A 12,411-nucleotide genomic window follows, 5' to 3' on the forward strand; every position below is an offset into this window, starting at 1 on the left:
AAGAAATGTAACAGATTACCTTATTACTTAGTACTTAAGGTAATCAAATACTTTGTTACTGATTGCAATTGATCATTTTAACACTTTAGTCCCTAAAGTAATGGATTACCTTAGTACTTACCTAAAGACATTAAATCATTTAGGAATGATTGTAATTGTAGCCCTTTAATCCCTTAAGTAAAGGATTACTTAAAGTACTACTTAAGGTAATCAAATACTTTATTACAGTATGCAATTGACAATCACTTTCGTCCCTAAAATAATGGATTACTTGAGTATTTACTACTTGACTTTAGTCGTGATTGCATTTGATGATTGTAGCACTTGTTAGCTAACGAAAGCCAAATTTGGCGGCGACGGCGAAGGCGAGGGACAAACCCGTGCAGTTGGCGCCGTAACGTCCCGGCGTGCACATCTCGCAGGCGTCGCCCTGGAAGCCCACGGGGCAGTTGCACTTGCCCGTCCCGCTCAAGCCGTCGCTGCACTCGCCGTGGCCGCCGCACGGCGACTCCACGCCGCCCGGACACACTGCGCGCACAGATTAGTTTTGGGGCTTTCAAAAACAACGTTGCTTACATTTAATGAGAGGGATTTATTTCATTCTATATTTCATGAATGAATCAAACATTTCACAAATGAAACATTCATTTCACAAATTAATTCTTGAAGCTTTTGATCGGTTAATGAACATTTGACTTCATTCATACCCTGACAGTCCCTGCCGTAGTGGTTCTTGCAGCACTTCTGCACCCAGCCCGGGAAGAGGCAGACCCGCTTGCAGCCGAAGGCGCCCAGGGTGCTGAGCGGGTTTTCCAGGTCGGCCGACCAGCGCATGTAGCCCAGCGAGTACCTGCTGCGGCTCTTCAGGCAGCTCTCCACGCGGCCCTGAAAGGCCGGCGCCGCGCTCCGTTTGCTGGACTTCCGCCGGGGAGGGCGGGGCGGGGCGGGGCGGGGCGGGGCGGCTTCTTACCGTGTCCTGGTGGCGGATGGAGCAGGGCGGGGGGAACAGGCAGCGCCCGCAGCGGCCCTGTTGGCATCAACATGCACCCGCTTCAACAACGGGAGCTACGCTCCTGGCTGGGCTTGCGTTGTGCATCCACTAGAGGGAATCTCCACAGAACCGTCAGATAAATCGCTCAAACTTTATCATTTACTATTATGTGGCGCCGTCAACGAATGGCCTATTTTAAAACGGTTTTCATATATAAGGCGCAGCGCATTATAAGGCGCACAGAATAGAAGCTCCTGTAGCGACTGGGCCGGCGTGATGCATCCACTGCGTTAAAGGCAACACAACGATCGTCAAACTCGATTAAAGGACAATCAGAAATGAAGAATACAAACGATTTGCGGAAATGTGAAGAAAGAGGAAAAAGGCCGTTTGGATCGACGCCAAGACAAATCGAGAGTCTAAAAGAATATCATTACGATTGGATCAAATACTAAACTCAATTTTTTTAATCAAGTTGCAACCAAAAACCGTTTATTGAAGGTCCGCCTTATAATCCGGTGCGCCTTATAGCGCGGAAAATGCGGTTGGATGCTATCTTAGTGTTTGGTTAGCGCTAGCGTTGTGCGCGGCAGCTGATCACAGGTGTCGCGCAATTACAAACTGTGGCCGCGTTCAATTCTCGCTAGCGGCTAAAGAACGCCGGCGCTTTGGCGGCGGGCGAGACGAAAGCGCCAGACCGGGCCCGGGCGTCGGCGGCACTGACAAAGGTGGTCCTGTTCTCGATGCCGTCGCAGTGCGCCCCCAAGCCCGGGGGCTCCAGCAGCTGGTCGATGCCGTAGGCCACGCCCTCGTCGAAGTTCAGGTAGCGCTCCACCACCTTGGCCGCGTTATCGTTGATCAATATGTCGCCCTTCAACGGCACAAATGATGCACGGACGTGTGAGACGGATACAAAACGTGGAGCTGAAACTACATTCTTTTCATGGGTGAATAAAGAAACGCAAATCAATTTGCGACAACTGCTACCCACATTTTTTACAGCCGGGGTGATGATGATGCCAAATTACACCTGACATGGCAAAAACCCAGCCTCTTCCCTGATCGAGGTTACGTCCATGGGATGTCCCCATCATGTCCCCCCCCCGCCCCCGGCACGTGTGTGCACGTGTGTGCGTTTGTTCTCACCACCAGGGTTTGGTCACAGCTAAACTTGACTCTTGATCCGTGCATGGTGCGGAAGGACGCGTATTTAGTGGGCTGACTCACTACCACGAGCTGCGCGCACACACACACGCAGGCAAAATGTTTGACAGCGCCCAAAAGGGGCATTTTGGACACGCCTTACCCTGATGCCGCGTATGACGTGCGCCTTGACGATGGCCGCCAGCTCCTCCTGGTGGTCGGGACTGGAGAGCCAGCGCCGCCTCTCCGGGGGCAGCGAGGCCAGGGCCCGGTCGCTGGGCCACAACATGGTGAAGGGACGGTGGATGGCCAAGCGCAGCACCGGGAGCAGCCCGGCGCGCTGCCAGAGACGCCAGATGCAAACTCGAGCGCCGGCCTCACGGCGGCGGGCGGGACGGCCTCACGCCGGCTTTACCTCCACTAGCTGGTAGAAGCCGCCGTAGCCGTAAAATTGAGCGGCGGCCGTGAAGTTCATCTGAAAAAAACCCCAAAGAAAAGCGCGGTAAGCCCGTAAGCGGGCCGATACCAAGGCCACTCGGCAGCGTGGAGCGGCGCCACCTTGGGGATGCGTTGCTTGCTTTTTAGCGGGTAGGGAGTTAGCATGTCGCTGATGTGGTGGATGACGCCGTTGGACGTGTCGTAGTCGCTCTTGACGACGCGAGAGGCGTTGTTGATCCACACCGAGCCCTGGCGCGCAAACCACGTGTACGCGACTTGGAATTAGCGCCCTTCCTCCATCTCCGGTCTCTCTTATTGATGGTTTTCCACAGCGCCGGTGCATAGTTTCATACCTGCCGCGCGCTGAATTTCAGCACGTATCCCGACGTGGCGACGGCCCGCTCCGTGCTTTTCAGGTCGTTCAAGGTCAGCTTCTCGCAGGAGACCACGTGGTAGCGAACCAGATCGCTCAGGCGCCCGTACAGCTCCCACTCGTTAACCTGCGCGCGGCGCGCAGACCGCAAACACAAATCACACTCCGAAGAAGAACGGTGGTGAGAAGCCAACGCGTTGCCAGCGTCCGAAAGGTCATCAAATTGGAACTTCAGCAGATTTTTGTGAACGCCAACATTTTGAGGCGCAAACAACCCGCGCAAATGGGGGTATGTGAAGGCATTTTTACATTTTTTACATTACATTATATTAGATTACATCTTTTTTCAGGAATTGCAGCCATTTTTCTACTAAACCGCCAGTTAATGATTTACTTCTCAGCCAAGCGGTATCAAATTTTGAGTGCCGATGTCGACATCGACGCCAGCTTAGCTCGGCTAACGACCTTGGAGGGCAAGGGGCAGAAAGAAAGCGAAGCTACTACCCACAGTGGCATAGGTGTCGCTGTTGTCAACGGGCACGAAGACGGTGAAGGGCCCGTCGCCGTACAAGCGCCGAGGTTCTAACTTCTGGAAGACGATAAAACGGAAAAAGTTGAAAAGCCAGCTCGTATGTCGAGGCGGCTCGCCATTATTTTTCCCATTGGACTCACAGACAGCATGTAACGGAACAGGGCGTTCTCCGGGTTTCGGATCACCTCCTGCGCGAGGAAAAAAAATAAAAAATAACGTCGACGAGATCGAGGGCGGGCGCTGCGGCCACGTGACTCACGGCGTTGGTGTTGCCGCGGCAATCGATGCCGTCGCCCACGTGGTCTCGCATGCAGGTGCAGTTCCTCTGGCCCCGACCCAAATACTCACAGCGGGCGTATCTGCTGCAGCCGCCGTTGTTCTGGAAATGCGCGCGCAGGAAAATGAAATCATCTCATACGCATACAGATTCACGTACGCAATCACAGCAAAGCACAACCACAGAAACGCACGCGTACAAAAGCACAAATGCACAAACAAAAATATACTTGAATGTAAACATAAAGTCTTTTACGCAATTGTACACAAAACGCACACACAAATGCACATACAAACAATAAATACACATTGATTGACACAAAGCCTTATACACTATTGTACACAAAACACACCCTGCCTTTGATTGTGGAAAAAAAAAAACGTCTGTGGGATTGAATGAGTGGAGAGTTGAAGGAGATGAGAATGAGACGTACGTTTCTGCAAGGGTTGCTGGGAAAACAGAACCTGCCGTTCCCCTGGAAGCCCACCTGGCACTTGCACGCCACCTGCCCCCCAAAAAACAACAAATAATAACAAATAATAACAAATAATATCCCTCCGCAGAGGATATAGAATGTGCACGCGAGGATTGTTATATTTTCTATTAGCACGACTTGCTGTTTTGCAATGACGTATTTGTTACTTCAAGGCTAACATCGATGCTAATTGTTAGCCTAGGGAGTTTCCCTTTATGCGTTACTTGGATGTCGAAGAATCATGGGAAATGTACTCCCACGAGCAAGCTTCCATTAGCTCGAGAGACTGACAAAAATTATATAACACCATTATGCTTTTGCTAGATTATAGCTTATAATATTTTGTTATACAACATGAAATAATAATATAAGAATATTATTATTATTATTATCTCTATTTTTTTTATAGGTTATAGGCTCAATCAACTGAGATTGACATTAGATGATTAGCATTATCATTCATCAGTCGGAGCAACGCCCATGTCCAAAAAAGCAAGAACGGGAGATGATGTATATCGACGCCGACTCCAACAGCAGTTCAGCCAGCTCACGATTAGCCCATTGATTGATTGATTGATTGATTGATTGGCAAAACAAAAGCGGGTGGCCCTTACGCTGTCGGGTCCGGTTCGGATGCAGTCGGCTGATTTGTGGCAGCCTCCGTTGTCGAGCAGGCAGCCGTCCACCTCTGAAAAAGGTCACGCAAGAACAAGCGAGGTTTCCGCCTGAAAAACTCAAAGCCCAATGGCCCAATTTTTCGAAGTGTAGCATGAAGGAAAAGGATGCCGATTGTGGAATTTTTCCGCGTTCAGGCCAGATCGGTAAAAGGGTCTGAAAAACAAAAGGTCTTTCGGTCTTGCGGGCACAAACGGCAAGCTGAAGTTACCAGAAGACTGCGAGCCGCAAACACAGAAATTCGCTTGACATCGTCACTGTCCCGTGAGCCGGAGGTGTCATGTGATTAAATGGGCCTATCCTAACACAGCTTGGCATGTACTGAAATTTGATCGATTACTCAAAAACGCCTGAAGAGGGAGGCAAAACAGGAACAAACACTTGCCCACTCTTACAGGTTCATTATTTTGAGCGCAGCCCATTCGGCGCGTTTAGAGGACACACCCGTACTTTTGGCCTTCGTTTTTGGAAAAAAAAACGTGCGTATCATATTTGGTGAATTGCGCTTTGCTTTGGACGCGACCTACCCAGACAGATCACCCCGTCGCCCGTATAGCCTGGGTTGCAGGTGCAGGTGCGCACGCCCGCCGACACTTTGGCGCAGGTGGCGAATTTGGAGCAGCCGCCGTTGGACAGGCTGCACAGGTCCACCTCTGGGGGACAAGCGCCGTCGTCAGTAGAAAAAGGACAAGCAGCGCCGGCAGAGGGAGGAATCGCGGGAAGACGAGTAGAAAGGGTAACGGTCGCAGAATTTGAAAAGCCCCGGTCAGGGATGGGAAATCCAGGTCCGGAAAGCAAAATCCCTGCCGCATTTTGACCTGAATCCCGGGCACGCGCGAGGAGAGGTGACGCAATAGCGCTTACCTTGGCAGACGGTGCCGTTGCCTTTGTAGCCCGCCACGCACACGCAGGCGGCGGCGCTTCCCTGCGGCCCCGTGATGCAGCTGCAACAAGCCGTATGATATGATAAGATATGGTCGGGCCATGTTGAACTTTGACAAGATCTGGGTGAAATTTCAGCTCCCTGGTGTCTTTTTTCAATGCTCGATATTCTGACCATTTTGGGGTCACTTTCTTCCACGTCATTCTGGCAGTATTTTAGCCAGGGAAGTGTGACAACTAAAGGGTGTGCCATGTATATGACATGATTTCACCAGTTGGTTGAAATTTCAGCTCCTTACTGTCTTTTTTTAAGGCATTCCCTTTGATGCGAAACATTAGAAAAACACACAAGAGTAAAGTTCAACAATAGCAATTATTATTTACTCAACGATTGAAATAGTTGTCGATTAATTCCATAATCGATTACTTGTCGATGAATCGATGATCACACCTCGACTTAGGGCTTTGTCATTTTTTTTTTTTTTTATGACGCAAAAAACTTCTTATAAATGAGAAGTTACTTGATTGAAAATATCACAAGCAAACAAACAACACACACACACACCAATCGAACCTACTTGGCGTTCTCGTCACACACTCCTCCGCAGGCGTCGTCCTTGATCTCTGCCACACACACACGCACGCATGATAGGAGGTTACACATATCGAGCGCATGTGTGTGTGTGTGTGTGTGTGTGTGTGTGCGCGTGCGCGTCTCACCGATGGAGCACGACGCTCCCTTCCAACCTTTGTGACACAGACACCTGCCGCTACCCGACGAACCGTCGTCGCACTTTCCGTGGTCGCATGCGCACTCTGTCGTAAGGCAGGGTTAGGGTTAGTCCACCATACACATACATAGCACTAGCACCGATAGAAATAGTACATTTGATGCACAAAACTCCCTTTAAAATAGTCATAAAAATAAGCCAATTCTTCTCAAATACCATTTTTTTAAAAATATTTCTTTAGATTTATTTTTTGGATTATTTTGAGTATGTACATTTACTTAAGTTTAGTTTGGGGTCATGCGAAGAGCTTCCTGTGTGATGTCATTGCTAAAGGGCCAACGGCAGACGTGACAGCCCAAAGTGGTATGTTACATATGCGTTTTTATGTGAATATGTACAATGTTAGCCATAGCTAATAACAAATGATGCTTCACAAAGTATAAGATATACAGTAGACATCAAGGGTTTTGAAAAGGTAATTATATTACGGTCATAACGGCAGAGCGCCGGTGTCTCATGTTTAATGTCGCCTTTCGTAGCTCAAATTTCCTCTCTAGAGAGAATATTTTTCCGCCGGGGCATTTCGTAAGCTGAATTTTTTGTAAATAGAGGTATCGCTGTCTTCTGTCGGCCTCGTCAATGGAATGCCCCCACTACGATAGAAAAACGCCCATCGGTGTATGCGTGTGCGCAAATCTGTGTAATCGGTGCAAATGCGTGTTTGCGACTCGGTGCGTCTCACTGGAAGTGCAGTTGAGGCCGTAACGTCCCGGCTCGCAGTCCTCGCAGGCGGTGCCATGGAAACCCTCGTAGCAGCGGCACTCCCCGTTGCCTTGGAGACCGTCCTGACACTGGCCGTGATTGGAGCACCAGCTACCCACCTCCCCGGGGCATTTGTAGCACTCGCGGCCGTAGTAACCGGGGCAACACAAGTGATGCTGCAGGGGGGGGCAGAGTTCGAGCCTTAGGATTAGCTAGTATTCCGTGCGGGTGGTTGGAACTCCTAGCCACCAGGGGGCGACATGGCCCCCAAAATAATGATTTTGAGTTTGAACTGTTATTTTGCTCACCGCCGGGAGATACTTTCTGCTATTAAAGGCAATCGGGTTTGTTACTGTTGCGCCGGGGCAGTATTCTAACAATGCGAGCGTGCCTGTGCGTTCCGCTGAAAATATGTTGCTCTTGTTTCCAAAGGTGGAGGAATAAATATACTGTATATATAGCATCCTAGCCGCTAGCATAGAGAAAGGGCAGCTACCGTGGCGACGTGCAGGCATTTGATGAAGCAGCCCGGCACGGTCTTCCTGCGGGGTCCCACCCGCTTTCTGTAGCGACAGTTGGGCTTCATGTTCTCCGGGTACTGGACCGTGACCTGAGGTCCGGCAAAATGAGAAGAATTGGAATCAAAAGCGCTCGCCGTTTCCATACCGTTGTCAGACTCACCGGCTTGTATCTGTTTATGCAGCGGGGGGGTCCGTCGCAGTCCGAGCATCGGCTCTGGTCGAGTTAACGTAGCGCGCGTTAGCATGTTAGCGTCGTTTCGGTAGGCCGAGCGCAGGCGGCGCGTTGGCACGCTTACGTTGACTTGCACGGTGAATTCCTGGCTGCATCTGTTGCGCCGCACGGCGAGGACGCGCGGGAGGACGAAGACCACGCCGTACTGCGTCTGGGTGAAGGTGCCGTCCACCGGGACGTCGTTCACCAACGTCTGAAGGGGCCCCCCCGAGTCAGAACCGCGGCGAAGTCCCGGCGACTCGCCGGAGGTTTTTGCTTACCCTGTTGTTGGAGTCCAGGCGGAACTGGACCTGGTAGTCTACGCCCAGCAGGGTGTTCTTGACCATGCCGTCATACAGTCGCTCGGGGTAGATGGCCTGGTCGACAATCACGTGATACTTGAAGACGTCTGCGTCCTGCGGACGGGAGCTGGTTAGCTGCGTGGCAAAGGTGGCTCGAGGGGCCAAAAATGCAACGGATGAAACTAAGTTGCCATCGGCCGTCGGGTCAGATAAAACGCGTGTAAACATATACCCTTGCAATTACAACCGCTCGCTCGACCGACTGTCATAGGTGACGGATCCGTTTTAATGTGTCAAAATTTTGCCTGTCACATACACTGCAAGTAAAACAAAGTGTTGCTGAGCTTCAAAAATGCCTTTAATTAGGGAATTTGCATTTCCTGGCCTACAGCCTATCAGAGGGGGCTTGTCCATCAGTGCTGACGGACTGCCGCTTCTGAAAAATAGGCCTACCAGTCGTTATCTGAGCAAGAAAAGAAATGGCGATTCAACTCATCGCGCGGTTAGTTGGGGAAGAAGAGGGAGAGGGAGGAAGAGGGGGTTAGTGAGAGGGAGGAGAGAGAGAGAGAGAGAGGTTGGGCGATAGAGACAGAGGGGAGGATGGAGGGAGAAAAAGGAGAAAAAGAGGGAGGGAGAGAATGCAACAGAGGGAGGAAAAAAGGGAGGGAGGGAAAACGTGAGAAAGCCAGTGAGGAGGGTTGGGAGATGGAGAGAGGGAGAAGGAGGGAAATGGAGTGACACCGACAGGGAGGAAAGCAGAGGTGGGGTAAGAGAGGAGAAGGAGGAACAGGGAGAAAGGGAGAGGGGGAGGAAATGTAGTGGGGAGAGAGATGGAGAAGAGAGAGAGCAAGGGAGAGGAGCAATAGAGGGGCAAGAAAAGACAAGGAGGGGAATGGAGGAAAGGAAAGTGAGGGAGAGAAGAGGGAGAGGGGAGAGATGGGGAGGGAGAAAAGGAGGTGATAGATATGGGAGAGAGAGAGAGAGAGTGAAAGAAAGAGAGAAAAGGAATGAAAAGGAGAAAAAATGGATAGGGGAGAGAGATGAAAGAGAAGATAGTGAGAGAGGGAGGTGAGATGGGAGAGAGGAATAGAGGGGGAGGAGACACAACGAGGGGAACGCAGGAGGAAAAAAGCAAAAGAAAGTGAGGGAGGGAAAGAGGGCCAAGCGGGAGAGAGAGGGAGGTGACGGAGTTGGCAGCGACGGAAAGATGGGAGGGAGAAGAATGGAGGGAACGAGGGGAGAAAGAGAGGGAGCGCAAGCGCGAAAGGGGAGTACCAGGCTGGTGGAGTTGCTGTCGCTGAGGTACTGGCGGACGGCGCCGTCGGTGGGCAGCAGAAGCGTGAAGCCCGCCTGCCGGACTCGCTGGGACAGGTTGTACGCCTGAGCGCGCAAACCACACTTGAGCGGACGGAGCCCGGGCGGACGGAGCCCGGGCGGACGGAGCCCGGCCGCGCGCCGCCGCCGCGCCCACCCGAGCGTATTGGGCGAAGAGGCTGAAGTCCGCCGACGACTCCAGGAAGTCCGTCAGGTTGGGGGGTTCGGGCGGGAGGTCCGAACGGGACGGCAGCAGAATCTGCCACGCATAATTTGTTTGTTTAGCGCGCCGGCACGGGAATCCGCCCGCCGCGTCTCACCTTGTCGATGACGTGGAAGTAGCCGTTGACGGCCGGCAGGTTGCGGCTGACCACGGCGGCGCCGCCGATGACGATTCCCTGCAACGACATCGCTCTAAATAAAAGAACGACATTTCCAACAACGGCAAAAACCCTCCATCCGTCACTTGGACGTTTTTGTGAAAATGACAAGAATTAAAAGTATAAGAAAAAGGAAGGAAAGAAGAATAAGTCAAAGAAAATCAAAAAAAGGAGAAGAAAAAAAAAAGAGTAAAGGAAAAATTAAGGACAAAAAGGAAAAGGGGAAAGAAAGGGTGAAGAAAGAAGAAAAAACATTGAGAAAAAGATCAATTAAAACAGAACAAGGACAGGAAAAGAAAGAGAAAAAAGGAAATCAATAAAAAGGTTCAAAAAGCAAAAAGAAAAAAAATGCAAGAAAAAGAAAAAAGATGTCAGAAAAAAGAAAAATGGGCGAAAAGGAAAAATCAAGGACAAAAAGTAAAAGGAGAAAAAGAAGAAAGAAAGAAAGAAAGAAAGGGAGTAGAAAGAAGAAAAAGCATTGACAAAAAGAACAGTTAAAACAGAAAAAGGAAAGGAAAATAAAGAGGAAAAAGGAAATCAACATAAAGGTTCAAAAAGCAAAAAGAAAAGAAAAGATGCAAAAAAAAGAAAAAAGATGTCAAAATGTCAGAAAAAAGAAAAATGAGGGCAGAGGAAAAGAAGAAAAAGTCAAAGAAACTGAAGAAATAAGAAGAACAGGAAGACGAGTAAAAAAAGAAAAGGTCAAAGCGATAGAGAAGCCAAAAATCAGGTCAAGAAAGACAGCGTCAAAGGAAAACGATTGGGTTTGGCGCCGCAATTTGTACGTAGGAGTACAGGGAGCGGACAAGGTTTGGCGGGCGCGCTACCTTGCTGCTGTTGCCGATCTCCCAGCGAACGGCCGCGTTCATGGTGGCCACCTTGCTGCCGATCATGCCCTCCATGTCTTCCGCCGAGTAAACGCCCGGCAGGAAGTGAGCCCTGCCCGCGGGAAGTCGCGCCCCAAGATTAGCGTCCGCGTCCGCGTCCGCGCGCGCGCGCGCTCCCCCACCGCAGGATGTGCGGGAGGCGGTGTCTCGCGGTCCAGAAGGAGTACTCCTCGCTGCTCAGGTTCTGCATAGACGCTCGGGTCGGGACCAGCACCGTCAGGTTGCCGCTCAGGTCCTCGCCGACCTGAGGGTACCTCTGCCGCCGCACCCCGCGCGCCATCAAATACATATGTACATACGATACATATATCGTAAGCCGTATATATGTATTAGTGTTTCAACGTACATGGATCATGTAGAAGAAGCCGTTCAACGAAGGATTCATGTCCAGCTCCTACACAAAGAAACACACATATGAATTTGGTTCATTCGTGAAGTACCTTCAGCTGTTAATGGGCAAGGCCGCACCTCCATCAAGGTTCCGTAGCAGGCGGTTCCGTCTCCCTGGTAGCCGTCGGGACACGTGCAAGTGCGGTTCCCGTCCTGCGTCTGCTCGCACTTTGCCTGGAAATCAATTTGCGAGTCATTGAAGGGTTTCTTGATCTTTTAGGAGATGGCCGGGGGTCTATTTTCATCAGTAACAAACGCGTCGGAGTCGGGCCTCAAACAAAAGGTCACGGCGAGGGCATTCCAGATATGGCACTATGTTGTCCAGGTCACGTCGCCTGATGGCGTTATGGCCCAGAAACATATTTCCATTTTTGGGGAGTTGGTTAGGGGTCCATTTTCATCAGTGACAATAATTTGGAGTCATACGTCAAATAAAAGGTCGAGGCAAGGGCGTTCCAAATCTCCAACCACGCTGTCGATACAACTACTTTTGTTAACGGGCGACAAAAAGATCTGTAATCTTTTAGGAGACGGTTGGGGTCAAATTTCAATAGTGGCAAACCCCTTCGAGTCATAAATCAAATGAAAGGCCGAGCGGAGGGCATTCCAGACATCCCGTTGTTGCCGAGATCACGTCAGCTAATAACGCGTCGGCCCAGAAACATATTTTTTAGGACTCGGTCGGGGATCAATCTTCATGGAAACACCTTTGAGTCATACCTCAAATAAAAGGCCATTGCAAGGCATTCCATATACGTGACAATGCAGACGATAAAACTACTTTTGACAGCGTGACGGCCCAGAAACTAACTTCATATTTTAGCGGATGGTTGGGGGATCAAATTTCTTCAGGAACAAAACACCTTTGAGTCATACGTCAAATAAAAGGCCATTGCAAGGGCATTCCAGATGCGAGAGCGTGCTGTCATTATAACCTCGCCCGATGATGTAATGGACCGGAAACATATTTTTGATGCCGGATGTGAAGGAAATGCACGTGATGTTGTTACCAGGTCATGGCAGCCGCCGTTTTTGCTTAAGCAGGGGTTCACCGGGTCACAGGCCACACCGTTCCCCATGTAGCCTGTTTTACACACACACTCGCTCTGCGCACACATATACAAACA

At 50.4% G+C, this 12,411-nt stretch overlaps 1 protein-coding gene across 2 annotated transcripts in view; it reads right to left on the reverse strand.

Annotated features, from left to right (window-relative positions):
* stab1 (stabilin 1) overlaps positions 1 to 12,411 on the reverse strand; it is a 30,168-nt gene that overhangs the window by 8,094 nt on the left and 9,663 nt on the right. For both annotated transcript variants that reach the window (XM_088422613.1, XM_088422614.1), the window contains 31 exons: positions 12,295 to 12,390; positions 11,363 to 11,458; positions 11,241 to 11,288; positions 11,017 to 11,150; positions 10,835 to 10,946; positions 9,948 to 10,025; positions 9,785 to 9,886; positions 9,589 to 9,693; positions 8,293 to 8,427; positions 8,097 to 8,225; positions 7,961 to 8,014; positions 7,776 to 7,889; positions 7,260 to 7,455; positions 6,507 to 6,602; positions 6,365 to 6,410; positions 5,769 to 5,848; positions 5,432 to 5,557; positions 4,844 to 4,917; positions 4,188 to 4,259; positions 3,737 to 3,856; positions 3,618 to 3,665; positions 3,454 to 3,534; positions 2,926 to 3,072; positions 2,693 to 2,821; positions 2,550 to 2,609; positions 2,298 to 2,474; positions 2,138 to 2,227; positions 1,716 to 1,862; positions 971 to 1,027; positions 708 to 885; positions 379 to 528 (listed from right to left, as the gene is read on the reverse strand). In XM_088422613.1, the coding sequence (XP_088278739.1) occupies positions 379 to 528; positions 708 to 885; positions 971 to 1,027; positions 1,716 to 1,862; positions 2,138 to 2,227; positions 2,298 to 2,474; positions 2,550 to 2,609; positions 2,693 to 2,821; positions 2,926 to 3,072; positions 3,454 to 3,534; positions 3,618 to 3,665; positions 3,737 to 3,856; positions 4,188 to 4,259; positions 4,844 to 4,917; positions 5,432 to 5,557; positions 5,769 to 5,848; positions 6,365 to 6,410; positions 6,507 to 6,602; positions 7,260 to 7,455; positions 7,776 to 7,889; positions 7,961 to 8,014; positions 8,097 to 8,225; positions 8,293 to 8,427; positions 9,589 to 9,693; positions 9,785 to 9,886; positions 9,948 to 10,025; positions 10,835 to 10,946; positions 11,017 to 11,150; positions 11,241 to 11,288; positions 11,363 to 11,458; positions 12,295 to 12,390 (3,277 nt within the window). The remainder of the gene's footprint in view (positions 1 to 378; positions 529 to 707; positions 886 to 970; positions 1,028 to 1,715; positions 1,863 to 2,137; positions 2,228 to 2,297; positions 2,475 to 2,549; positions 2,610 to 2,692; positions 2,822 to 2,925; positions 3,073 to 3,453; positions 3,535 to 3,617; positions 3,666 to 3,736; positions 3,857 to 4,187; positions 4,260 to 4,843; positions 4,918 to 5,431; positions 5,558 to 5,768; positions 5,849 to 6,364; positions 6,411 to 6,506; positions 6,603 to 7,259; positions 7,456 to 7,775; positions 7,890 to 7,960; positions 8,015 to 8,096; positions 8,226 to 8,292; positions 8,428 to 9,588; positions 9,694 to 9,784; positions 9,887 to 9,947; positions 10,026 to 10,834; positions 10,947 to 11,016; positions 11,151 to 11,240; positions 11,289 to 11,362; positions 11,459 to 12,294; positions 12,391 to 12,411) is intronic.

This window comes from Hippichthys cyanospilos, chromosome 9 (genome assembly GCF_059441005.1).
Source record: "Hippichthys cyanospilos isolate Australia breed blue-spotted pipefish chromosome 9, RoL_Hcya_1.0, whole genome shotgun sequence".
Taxonomy (NCBI): Eukaryota; Metazoa; Chordata; class Actinopteri; order Syngnathiformes; family Syngnathidae; genus Hippichthys; species Hippichthys cyanospilos.